The 13,800-nt window shown below is 36.4% G+C and overlaps 1 protein-coding gene and 1 long non-coding RNA gene across 4 annotated transcripts in view; one reads left to right on the top strand and one right to left on the bottom strand.

Annotated features, from left to right (window-relative positions):
* smurf1 (SMAD specific E3 ubiquitin protein ligase 1) overlaps positions 1-3,362 on the bottom strand; it is a 44,674-nt gene extending 41,312 nt beyond the window's left edge. For 2 of the 3 annotated variants that reach the window (XM_058769848.1, XM_058769849.1), the window contains exon 1: positions 3,056-3,362. In XM_058769848.1, the coding sequence (XP_058625831.1) occupies positions 3,056-3,110 (55 nt within the window). In that variant the 5' untranslated portion in view covers positions 3,111-3,362. The remainder of the gene's footprint in view (positions 1-3,055) is intronic. The other variant, XM_058769847.1, reaches the window with a different exon arrangement.
* Positions 3,363-10,416: 7,054 nt separating this feature from the next.
* Positions 10,417-11,958, top strand: LOC131536758 (uncharacterized). Its single transcript, XR_009270062.1, has 3 exons — positions 10,417-10,544; positions 10,718-10,814; positions 11,710-11,958. It is a non-coding gene; the product is annotated as an uncharacterized LOC131536758 (long non-coding RNA).
* The last annotated feature ends 1,842 nt before the right edge of the window (positions 11,959-13,800 follow it).

Raw genomic sequence — 13,800 nt, 5'->3', positions numbered from 1 at the left:
ACTACTCCAAAATTACTTAATGTATTTGTTTCAGTGAGGAGGAATTTAGAAAAAATATATAATTCAACATTCAATCTGGCCTTGATCTGGTAACTCTATTGTTCTCCTCAAGCAAAATAACTTATTGTCTACGACCCCTCGCTGATAAGGTCACAAAAAGCATACTGCTGTCAATGCCTCCTAGACACTATAGTGTGAAGGTGTTGATTATCAACACTTTCTGATGGCATAAAGCCACAACAGCAAATCTACCAGGAATCTGTGTGCAAAAAAAGGTGATGCAAGTTGACTACAAACAATTTTTGATCATTATTGTCAAAAGATCACGTTTTTAGGCTAACACGTGGGGTTGGGTACAAGAACTGGTTCTTTTGCCGATACTGAAATTATCTGACTCATGCACCTTATTGAACTGAGCGTACTGAACCTCATGAAACAAAAACATTCAATCTGAATCATTGTTATGTTGCACAAAAGGCTCGTGAGACTTGACTTGACTAGTTATTGACTGGTTGTGCATATGCCGTTATAAAGTTAAATATACATGAATTTGTGTTAATATGTTACCATATTATTGTTTTTTTTTTTGTTTTTTTTTTAGCATTCCAAAATAGTATAAAGCCTATTTTGAATGACTGTACCTATGACAATAAAGAGGAAAAGTCTTTAAAAATGTGTGTAAATATCCTTGGTGAGAACAGCATTAAATGTATTCATCAATGTGTATCTGTTCTGAAATCATCTCATTCAGCAACACACTACTGAAGGCAGTAAGTACAATAAGAACTGCATTTTATTTTTCCAAAAATGTATTTCTAAAACAATCATTAAAAGGATCGCATGCCCAAAAATGAGGGTGAGTAAATGATGACAATTAATGTTGTTTCACACCTGTATGACTCCAGAAATACACAAATTAAGATATTTTAAAGAACTTTGGGAACCAAACAACATTGGAGGGCATTGAGTCAAAAAATCTTCTTTTATGTTCCACAGAAGAAATAAAGGGTTTAAACAACATGAGGGTGAGTAAATGAACTATCCAAAGCAGTTGTTTGAAGTACCTGCATCATTAAGAGGAATCAGAAGCAAAATCATTCAATTCCTCATGATTCCCGCTAATATGTTTAGGTAGCTGTCCATAAGACTCAATGCAGTGGTTGCCAAACAATGCCGTTCTCTCTAATTTACACCAAGCAAATGATATCAATTGGAAAGCCATTATGTGAAACAACTCAAAAGATACCGGCAAACAAGAAGCTGAGAATAACACTCACTAGCACTCAATAACACTCAATCCTCTCACCCAAACCCCTAAATGCAGCACTGCTGCATCTACTGATGACTATTATACAGATAAAAATCTTGCAAGCTTTGGTAACCCAAATCCTCTGGACTTAAATGCCCTGCAAGACTAAACAGTGAAGCAGCCATCGAAGAGATGCAACACTCATTGTTTCATGAGACAGACATTCCTTGTCCAATTAGAATTCCTTTCATGGGCCCAGGGGGGAAAAGCAGCACAGCTGGAGGCGCTGGGTTTGTCTGCGGCCCGATAGCTCTCCACCTCTGCTGTGGACATCTCTTCCACAAACAAACTCAAGTGGCCACAGAGGAGATGTTGTGAGACACAAACACATCTGTGTAAAATAAAGACCGCCTCATTCAGAGCTCTCTTGTTTGTGTGGGAACAAAATGTCTTTATATGGTGTCGTCACTGCATTCATCAAAGCAGTGCATAGTACAGTGTTGAGTTTGACATCAAAACAGTTCTGCCAGACAAAAATGGAGACACGAGAGACCCATTAAATTCAACTAAACGTCAAACTTTCTCACATTAAAATGACAAAATGCCCATGTAGTCCACTTGTTCTAGTGGCATGCATCAGCTGTTAACAGGAAAGGGAGGAAAAGCAGTAACACTACAATATGGTTAACATGAACCAGAGTTACCATTAACTAAGCAAGTAAAATACTTTTAATGCATTTATTAATTTTAGTTAACAATAATTTCTACATTTACTAATTCGTTATTAAAATCAAAACTTCTATCTGTTAATAGAATAGTTTAATGGACCTGAGCTAACACTGAACATTGTTTTTACTGACAAACGTTAACAAAGATGAATACATACTGTAACAAATGTATCACTCCATGTTAGACAATGCTAATTAATGCATTAACTAATGGGACATTGTTTAAACAAAAACAGAAAAATGCTTTTAACCTTGTCCCCGCTGAGTCTATAATACCATAAAAAGCATATAACCTTGTAATTTTGCATTTATTAATATTTCTATTCCATAAATATTGATATGTCAACAGCAGATTTGGTTTAAAGAGAGCAATGCTCCAGGGCACTGTAACTACCTCTGTGATGATATCAATGAGATCAGTACGCAATCAATCATATCCTGTTCATTTCCAAGTAAGAAGCGATTTCAAAAGAGAAGGGAAAAAATATCCTCCCCATGAAAACCCCAACAGTGGATTGTGAAAGAGTAGCCTATATTAGCATATAAAGACCAAGCACTGTAACCCTCTCTTAACTTGCTTAAGTGAACAAATATAATAAGTAATACACAACACAAACATTAATGAATAGTCTGCCACACATGGCAGTCTTAATATCTTAATATATAACGGAGACACAGCCATCCAGATGAGGGGAACTGAGAAAACAGCTGCCTCTCCTCTTCATCCGGTTAATACTCAGCTGATTTATGACTAATCCAACCTAACAAACCGTGCAGGGGGAGCTGCTTTCGGCCGAAAACGTTCACATAAGTGACAATAAAGCAAGTCCACGGACTATTGTGCTGTTTATAGAGATGATGAAGAAATGAAAGACTGCTTGCCGCGTTAGCATGCGTTTAGCATGAAGAGCCAGGCTGCTGCAACTCACCCCAGCAGAAGCTAGCAGGATAGTCGCTTAGCCTTCCATACAAACATTAGCGACAAATACACAGCGACGATAACGTAACTAGAAGCATAAAATGATAATTAACCCAGCAACGATACACTTAAAACGATGGAGAAGCTCATATGTTTTACCTGTCAGTCGGATTTTGATGCTTGACCCGTTCCTTCGAGTCCCAGGATTCGACATCACTCCCACAAAATAACCAACCAACTTTCTCTCAGGATAAACCCAAGACGCTCGCTGCAAGCGGATAGAAAAACGTATAAAAACGCGCTACGCTAATATGTGGGCTGTACATGTGTTTCTAGGCGGTAAAACGGTTTTATTTCCGTCTGGCAAATCCCCTGTAGCTTTCAGACTTAACAACACAGGCTAACATTTTTTGAGCTCAACGGCGTTCTGACATCACGTTAGTACAGCTGTACGTGCACGTACTCGCGGCCGGGCGTGCGCGCGCGCTCTTTCGCCTGCCGCTGCCCTCCAGTGCATTTGTGACCCTGGAGCACAAAACACAAAAAATAAGGGTCTGTTTAAAAAAAATTTAGATTAAATAAGCTTTCCATTGATGTATGGTTTGTTAGGATAAGACAATATTTGGCCAACTATTTGTAATCTGGAATCTGAGGGTGCAAAAAAAAAAGAAATTGAGAAAATCGCCTTTAAAGTTGTCCAAATTAAGTTCTTAGCAGTGCATTTTACTAATCAAAAATTAATATTTGATATATTTACGGTAAAAATTTACAAAATATCTTCATGGAACATGATCTTTACTTAATATCCTAAAGATTTTTGGCATTAAAGAAAAATTGATAATTTTGACCCATACAATGTATTGTTGGCTATTTCTACAAATATCTACATGCTACTTATGATTGGTTTTGTGCTCCAGGGTCACATTTGTGGTACCTGATGTAGAAGGAGTTGTTGTCCAAAGCTAAATTACTTTATGAAAAATTGTACTATGTTGGCTGTTTTGCAGCGATGTCATCTAGTATTTTAATTAACAGTTTAATTGCAAATAATTTTAATTAATATTGTCTAAAAGACAGACAGATTGAAATTGAATAGAAATTTCAAATTGAATAGAATATAAACTTAAGGACATTATGCATAAATTTAAACTGATTTAAAGTGATGTCTAGGAAATCTGGTAAAGTCATGTTGTCATTTTGCAGCTTCCTGTAACATTTACTTTTGGTAGAGGTTGTTGTTTTGGGCTGCAATAAATTACCAGATGATGAATGTAGATAATTTACGTTAAATTTGCATTATTCTGATTGCATTAATTGTGGCTCGATAATTGTCGTGTGGTAGAAAGCAAACAAGGTTAGTCTGAGCAATAGGGGAAGGGATTGGGTTTGAGGAGTTTAGCAACTGGAAACAATAGAGCCATTTAATAGTGCTGTGCAGAAGAAAAGCCAATCCACATAAACAGCAGGCTAATGAGGGAGGCAGGCCACACACTGGCCTTTTTCAGTCCGTCACCACTTTAATGAGCAGAGAGGCATTGTGCTTTTGGCATTATAATGAAATGTATTTGATCTGAAGACTCGTTAAAAATGAAACAAATACATATTAATGCATTTAATTAAATCAGTTCATTGTGTGGGATGCAATGTGGTTTAATGATGTACAACCCAAAAATGAAAATGTTGAATAAATGTTAACATTCTAATGATTGTTATCGAGGACATCATGTAATTATGGCATGTCTTAAGACCACAGATGACATGCACATATTAATCATAAAATATTGTTAATTTTACTGCTGCCAAAAACAAAGGGTTAATAATACATTGCATCAATGGGGTTCAATAATGATCTTATGAAGTAACAAAACAAAAAAAAAATATTCAGCTGTGGTAGTAGTTTTGTGCTTTGGATTTTAGAAAGTGATTGCAACATTAGAGCTTAATTGAATACCAGGCATGAACTGAGTACAGAAACAGTCATTGAGGATATCTAACTACATTCACAACAAATTATATATGTGACAATGTTTTAGAATGTGATACATATGATGTAAACTACTCCAATTATGAAAGAGCGCAAACAGATTATGGATAGAAACCTTATTGACATAATTTACTCATTCATTTGAGATGATGTAGCTCACTTCTGCCACCTCTTGGTCATAATATGATAAGTGCAGGATTTGACTGTTTGCCAACTGAAACAGTCTCCAAAAAACTCTGTTAGCTGAATTGATGAAAGGAATTGAAAGAAACTGTGTGTGAATTAATTTAATTTAGGAATTTAATTAGATTTAAATCATTTAAAATACTTTAGTAGTGAGTCATTTTCTAAAATTAAAAAATATATAAAGTATTAACATTCAAATTTAAATATTCTATAAAAGAGACAAAGAATGCCTTAAAGTGCTATTAATATATGCTATAGGCCTATAATATACATAAACATGAGTCAAGAGAAAATGTGACGGGGTGGAACATTATAAAAGCACATTGGCTGCTTCTTTCCCTGTTCTCTTGGTTGCGATCAATAAATTGATAGTAAATAGTAGAAAACATTAAATAAACAGTATTTTCTGTCTGTTTTATATGTCAGTGATATACTTTGCAAATGAAAACTCAGAGTTTTATCCAAATTATAAGTTAATGTGACTCTACAGATGGGAAAAGCCACTTCTATAATCAAAAAGTTTTGGTAGTAATATTTGTATTTATTTTTAAATACTGGCTAATAGTTATATGGACATGTTAAAATGTACCATTGTTAGATGAAGATTGGTAGATTGGTACTCCATTTTGCCTTTACAGCTACATTTTATAATTGGTGAACTTTACGTATCTCAATCATAAGAAGGTAAATTTAGCCATCTTAGAATACTAGCCTGTAGATTTGATAGCTAATTAATGTATGCAGTTGTCAGGAATATCCTCTGAGTATCGAGGGAGCAGCCAGCCTGTGTGTTCACAGCTTTGAGTTAGCAGCTTTAATGATCCCCCACACATGCATGCATTCATGAAGTGGAATATTGCACCGCCACTCTCACTGTGTGCGAGATAATAACACAACATAGCCACATTACAATCAGTAGACAAATCACAGACAAATGTTTTCCACTTGTTTGTTCTTCCAGAAGCTGCTACAGTGTCACTAGCTGATGACGAGAACAATAAGGATTTCTGGTTCACAAAGATGATTTTACGTTTTACTTTTTACACACAAACACACGCACATGTAAATGATAAGAAAAAATAAATGCAATCTTATGCGATTTGATTTAAGTAAATTTAGCACATTTTAAAGATGGTATATTTTCGTAATTACATGAGATTTCTAGGTGTAGGTCATCATGCTCTGTTTCTTTCATCCAACTGTGACAGCAGAAAGTGATTTTCACAAATGAATTAAAGTTAGATTCATATGAATTAATAATATATTCCAATTATGAAACCAGCTTTAAAACATCCATTTATCCATTGTGTGTTATAAATAATACCACTGCTCTGTGTTGAGAACAGAGATGAGCTTTAAAATATCACATATTCCTAGTGGAGAAACTGGTGCCAGCAAGACAGCAACACCAAAAAGGTCATCCAGTATTTTGCCAATGTGGGTGCCACTGGGGGGAAGCCAGCTTCAGATTTCAAGGCAAGCAAATGGTTTTGATGCCCTTTCCGTGGAACATCATGCCCTGTTCTATAAGCCAAGGGTTTACACCGAATCATTTACTCTATTTTCCCCTGTCCTATAAAGGCCATGGCAATGCTAGCCTAAAACCACCAGGAACAACAAGTCTTTTATTCTCCTACCACAAAGGAAACAATGTACAAAACATGCATTAGAGCAGCATACTCAATTCTTCTGAATCACCTTGTCCTTTTTATTCTAGGGGAAATTTATCTGACTTCATTTCTAAGCTGGTTGATGAAGACATTTGAGAGTCAACTGACTATTAATCACCTTCAAAGCAGCTCTGTATGAAACTCATCTTAATTTTGATGATTTACTCTGATGATATAGCAACTTTCTAAACACAAAAGCATGGTAGAAAGATCCAGAGGCCCATTTTGAGCTGATGCATTATGCTGGAGCTATAAGTCTACATTTGAGAAAGAAAGATTTCCATGTTGCTATAGATTCTCAGCCAAAGAACGTCCCATGTTGATTATATCAACACATCCCAGGTGGTATACAACAAGCAGGATGGCTATGCAAAAACAAAGATCCACTGAACGAAACAGTGGTGGGCCTGTTGCAGCCCTCCATGGCTTTCTTGGCTCAGCTCTTCAAAGCAGAGGAAGCTCCACTAGGCGCAAAAAAGAAAGAAAGAAAGAAAGGGGCTCTTCCAGACCATCTCAGCTTTCTATAGGGTACTAATCACCTATAAATATAACAAAATGCCTGAACTTCCTCACAAAACATACTCTTTTTTTTTTTAAAAGTTGATATTTTCTTTGGACCCAACAGGAAGAGCTGTATAAACTGATGACCACTCTGTGCACTGCACTGTGCCAAATGAGTTTATACAATCAGGTCATTTATATCTGTTTTGTATTTCATTCTTTTTATTAAAGGAGTAGTTCACCCAAAAATCGAAATTTATTCAACTTCAGGTCAAGATATACAGATTAGTTTTGGAACAGATTTGGAGAAATTTAGCATTACATCACTTGCTCACCAATGGATCCTCTGCAGTGAATGGGTGCCGTCAGAATGAGAGTCCAAACAGGACAGGATAGAGGACTTAATGGTTTAGAAGCAATGGTTTGTAGCTCCTAATGATGAATGTCTTAATGATGGATTAATTAATGGACTGGAGTGGTGTGGAATCGTGGATTACTTTTGAATTATTGTGATGTTTTTATCAGTTGATTGGACTCTCTTTCCGACGGCACCCATTCACTGCAGATGATCCTTTGTTGAGCAAATTATGTAATGCTAAATTTCTCCAAATCTGTTCCAGTGAACAAACTCATGTGCATCTTGGATAGCCTGAGGGTGAGTACATTTTCAGCAACTTTTATTTTGGGGTAAATTATTCTTTTAATATCTGTCATTATGTATTTCCTTTTTTTTTGTTCTATATTTCTAGCGCTCCCTTATTTTATCTTTATTCTGTCTATTTGTATATACAGGTGCATCTCAATAAATTAGAATGCCGTGGAAAGGTTCATTTATTTCAGTAATTCAACTCAAAATGTTAAACTTGTGTATTAAATAAATTCAATGCACACAGACTGAAGTAGTTTAAGTCTTTGGTTCTTTTAATTGTGATGATTTTGACTCACATTTAACAAAAACCCACCAATTCACTATCTCAACAAATTAGAGTATGGTGACATGCCAATCAGCTAATCAACTCAAAACACCTGCCTTCAAAATGGTCTCTCAGTTTGGTTCACTAGGCTACACAATCATGGGGAAGACAATCATTGACACCCTTCACAAGGAGGGTAAGCCACAAACATTCATTGCCAAAGAAGCTGGCTGTTCACAGAGTGCTGTTTCCAAGCATGTTAACAGAAAGTTGAGTGGAAGGAAAAAGTGTGGAAGAAAAAGATGCACAACCAACCGAGAGAACCGCAGCCTTATGAGGATTGTCAAGCAAAATCGATTCAAGAATTTGGGTGAACTTCACAAGGAATGGACTGAGGCTGGGGTCAAGGCATCAAGTGCCACCACACACAGACGTGTCAAGGAATTTGGCTACAGTTGTCGTATTCATCTTGTTAAGCTACTCCTGAGCCACAGACAACGTCAGAAGCGTCTTACCTGGGCTAAGGAGAAGAAGAACTGGACTGTTGCCCAGTGGTCCAAAGTCCTCTTTTCAGATGAGAGCAAGTTTTGTATTTCATTTGGAAACCAAGGTCCTAGAGTCTGGAGGAAGGGTGGAGAAGCTCATAGCCCAAGTTGCTTGAAGTCCAGTGTTAAGTTTCCACAGTCTGTGATGATTTGGGGTGCAATGTCATCTGCTGGTGTTGGTCCATTGTGTTTTTTGAAAACCAAAGTCACTGCACCCGTTTACCAAGAAATTTTGGAGCACTTCATGCTTCCTTCTGCTGACCAGCTTTTTAAAGATGCTGATTTCATTTTCCAGCAGGATTTGGCACCTGCCCACACTGCCAAAAGCACCAAAAGTTGGTTAAATGACCATGGTGTTGGTGTGCTTGACTGGCCAGCAAACTCACCAGACCTGAACCCCAGAGAGAATCTATGGGGTATAGTCAAGAGGAAAATGAGAAACAAGAGACCAAAAAATGCGGATGAGCTGAAGGCCACTGTCAAAGAAGCCTGGGCTTCCATACCACCTCAGCAGTGCCACAAACTGATCACCTCCATGCCACGCAGAATTGAGGCAGTAATTAAAGCAAAAGGAGCCCCTACCAAGTGTTGAGTACATATACAGTAAATGAACATACTTTCCAGAAGGCCAACAATTCACTAAAAATGTTTTTTTTATTGGTCTTCTGAAGTATTCTAATTTGTTGAGATGAATCGGTGGGTTTTTGTTAAATGTGAGCCAAAATCATCACAATTAAAAGAACCAAAGACTTATGTGCATTGAATTTATTTAATACACGAGTTTCACAATTTGAGTTGAATTACTGAAATAAATGAACTTTTCCACGATATTCTAATTTATTGAAATGCACCTGTATGTCCTATGTAAAGCTTTTTGTAAAGAAACCATTTTAAAATGTGCTATATAAATCAGGTTTTAATTATTTACATATAAATTAAAGACCTTAAATTCCCTGAATATAACACATACATACTGATATGCTAACCAATGCACTTCCATCAACCAGCATAGATTGTTATTATTTCAATATACGCTCTTATGTTTACCAGGTGTTTGTGACGCATTCCTAATCCTGCACCTGGCAACTGGTATGTAAGGGCATCCTAGAGGGAATCTGCATTTGCCGAAAGGCTTTTCTAGTTTAAGCATAAGCTGTTCCTGTAAAACAATAGCTCTTTTTCATAAGACATGCAAAAATGACAGGACAGAAACAGCACATAAAATCCATAGTGTACTTACACTTAAAGGTTTAATCTACATCCTTGTCTCTCACTATTTCAGAAATGGATTCACTGCCATTCAGCGAAATGTGAGAAGATTCCTGAAGCTCAAATAATGTGGAAAAACATACTTCTGAAGTCATTCATTTTTATCCTTTTTTATTATTTTTTAGCTTTTCTAGCACTTTCTATCCTGCAGTGTTTTATTTTCAGGTTAAAATTTTGCTCCACATGGCTCACCAACGGAGCAAGATGAAGGCCAAAAAAGAGGTAAGCTGTTCTGGAGAAATCAAGAAAAAATGGTAGAGAAGATCAAAGAACTTGAAAAATTGATTACTGTTTCAAAAGAAAAGGGTGATTCAGTCCTGGCCTCAGCAACTGTGTCTGAATATGGTTTTCATTTTTAATGAAAATGAACCGCATTTTTACATTCTCAGGAACTAAATACGGTTGCAGATGCTGAGAAGTACTGTAACCAGCTGAAAGAACAGATATCCAGGATATGAAAGACATGTTAAAGAAGGACAAGAATGTTGCCAATGCTTGAAGTGCTTAAAACTAATGGACCTGAGAAGAGACTTGGAAGGATGGAAGTCGATTCTGGCAAAGTCAGAAAAGGAAAAACAGGTGAAAGCAATTAAATATTTTACTAAAATATGGTTGTAAATTCCCCACACATCTGCTATCATGTGTGAAATCATGCAAACACGTGTTATTGATTGACAAATTAAAATAAAGTAACATAATGATCTGAAATTATTCAGTTTATTGGCTCTAAAATACCTGCTGTGGCTCTTTAGGGCCTGGATGACAAAGTACAGAGCAGACCTTTGCCAACGGGATGAAAGTATTGCTAAGACCCAGAAGGAAAATAAAGACCAAGAGAAGCTTCAGCAGGTAAAGAAGCCATCACTGGTTTAGAATTAAAGCTGTTATTTCAAGAAAAGATAATACAAAGATACATGCAGCCACTCTGGAGAAGGTCATGCAGCACAGACTTGGAAGATCTCACCATTAAATTGAAGAAGATAATAGCTGCTCATTTTGGGGGGTACCAGTAGAATACATTCTTTATGAATGTGATTAAAATACTTAGATTTCAGTTCCATGCAGAGCGACTATTAAAAAATTGACTCTGAAATGTAAGGAGCTGCTGACAGACCTTGAAAGCTGTCGAAAGGAATGTCATTTCTAGATATAAAAGCTCAGGATTGCTTATGAGGAGTTCCTTGATCATCTGGAATCTGTTAGAAAAGATAAAAAGTCATTTCTGATATTGCAGGCTCTTGGGTCAGAATTTAAAAAAATCCCTTATACAAACATCAATTAGTATCAGTGACAACTGAACTAAATGTTCAAACTAGTGCTGTCAAACAATTAACTGCATCCAAAATCAAAGTTTTTGTTTACATAATATATGTGTGTGTACTGTGTATATTTTTTATGTATATGTAGATACACACACACAGTATATATTTGGAAAACACTTACATGTATTTACATGTATATATTTATATAAATATAATTTATATTATATATAAATATATTTAAAATATAAATGCATGTGTGTGTATTTATATATTCATAATAAATATACACAGTACACACATATATTATGTAAACAAAAACCTAGATTTTGGATGCGATTAGTCGCGACTAGTCATTTGCAGCACTAGTTCAAACACACGGATATGAGTTTCTATATGAGTTTCTTATCACATTTTTATCTTCAAAAAAGATGTTTGTTTTTTTTCCAATATCACTGAAACCTTTTTCCCCCCCAAAACTGCAGAAGGAAGAAACATCAGAGTACAATAGAGTTCCTCTAAGCTACCCTGGAGGAAGAGGTCAGAGGTCATGCCAAAGCTCTGAGGAAGAAAATGGAGTCAGACTTGAATAAAATGGAGATGCAGCAGGACAATGGCACCAAAAACAATGGTGACCTTCAAGAGACTATAAGAGCATATCTAAGCTCATCAGAATTATTATTTTTTAACTCAACTTTGGCCCCACTTGAGTATGAAATTGAGTTTTGTATGAACAGGGAGCTTTTTAACCTCGAACCAGACGGTGACTGAAATCAAGGATGTGTGCAGTGGGTTGGAAGCCTCTAAACCTGCCAGGAATCTTGTTGAGCAAGAGCTGGTGGACAACACTGAGTGTCAAAATAAGCTCAGTGTGTAGACATATGCCAGCCTCAGTTGTGGATAAATGTTTAATAAAGTGAAAAGCACATCCTCTGTTTTTCTTGTTTTTGACCTGTGGGAAAGAGGAAATGGGAAATGGACAGCTCATTGAGGTAGCAAACAGGATGCATAATCTTAATTTGAAATGTGAATTTAACAAAGTAGTATTAAATGGAAATGGAATGCACTTTAAATTTATGTTTGAAATGCCAGCTGTAGAAATCTGTATTTAATTTATAGACGTTTTGAAGTTTGGGGTCGGTAAGGTTTTTTCAAAATGCATTTGAAGTCTCTTATGCTCATTAAAGCTGCATTTATTTGATCAAAAACGTCATGTCAAAGCTGATGTTCAGCATCATTACTCCAGTCTTCAGTGTCACATGATCCTTCAGAAATTATTCTAAAGTGGTGATTTGCTGCTCAAGAAATGTTTCTTATTAGTTGTGCTGCTTCATATTTTTGTGGAAATGTCAAGTTCAAAAGAACAGCATTTATTTGAAATAGAAATCATTTGTAACAATATAAATGTCTTTACCTTCCCTTTTTATCAATTTGATGCAGAATAAAAGTATTAATTTATTAAAAAATGTACTGACCACAAGCTTTTGAATGGTAGTGTAGCCTGCTATATGCATATATGTAACATTTAAAATCTTGCCCAGCATCTGCTGACAACTGATTTGGCCTTGTTTATACTGTAGAATTATCAAAGTGTCAGAATTCATCCCACATGAATCAAAGTCAAGGAGAAACAATGTACAAAAAAAAGGACTATTAAGAGGGAGAAGCGATCTTTCGAACAAAAAATATCAAGAAAACCACACTATGATTATTGCACAGATATATTAAAGGGATAGTTCAGCCAAAAATTTAAATTCTGTCACCCTCATGTTGATCCAAACCCGTAAGACCTTCACAAAATAAGATATTTTTGATGAAATCCGAGAGCTTTCTGGCCCTCCACAACTGAAATGTTCCCAGACCCAGAAACGTAGCAAGGACATAGGTAAAATAGTCCACATGTCATCAGTGGTTCACTGATTATGTTCACACATAATTTTATGAACCTACTAGAATACTTTTTGTGCGCAAAGAAAACAACAATAATGACTTTATTCAACAATTCTTCTCCTCATCCCGGTCTGCAGCGGCGCCCCGCCATTGTGGAGACAACATCACGCATGCGCTTGCTTCCGCTTCATGTCAACAACGCCTATCGGTAAGCCCCGCCCCCCTTAGTCACTGTTGCTCCCTCGGAGTTGCTCACACTGTCTTACAATGACAGCTACAGTGTGAAAACCTTGTCCCACGATGTTTTTGCACAATTTTGGACACAGAAGGCCACCAAATGGGAATTAAATATTCCATGGAGGGATTTATAAAATATTCAAAAATAAATACGGTGGGTAACTCGAAGCAAGGGTTTACAGATCACAATACAAGCGGGAGAAGTCCCATATTACGGTCGGTCATCACGATCGCGGATGACAACATGCAGGATCAACACTGTTCATGTATCACAGGGTACGATTAAATTAATGTACATTTAACCAGTTTAATATGGAGAGGCACTGAAATGTAGACCTTCGTTTATGTGTTTTGACCAACACTGTACAAGACGCGAGAACAGTCCGCTATTTAGGTTTGTTCGTATTCACTAACTTTAACGTTAGCTAGTTTTAGCCAGAGATACCTTG

Source organism: Onychostoma macrolepis, chromosome 03 (assembly GCF_012432095.1).
Source record: "Onychostoma macrolepis isolate SWU-2019 chromosome 03, ASM1243209v1, whole genome shotgun sequence".
NCBI classification, from domain to species: Eukaryota; Metazoa; Chordata; class Actinopteri; order Cypriniformes; family Cyprinidae; genus Onychostoma; species Onychostoma macrolepis.
The sequence above is the reverse complement of the archived record's forward strand: the minus strand, read 5'-3'. Positions and strand labels throughout refer to the sequence as shown.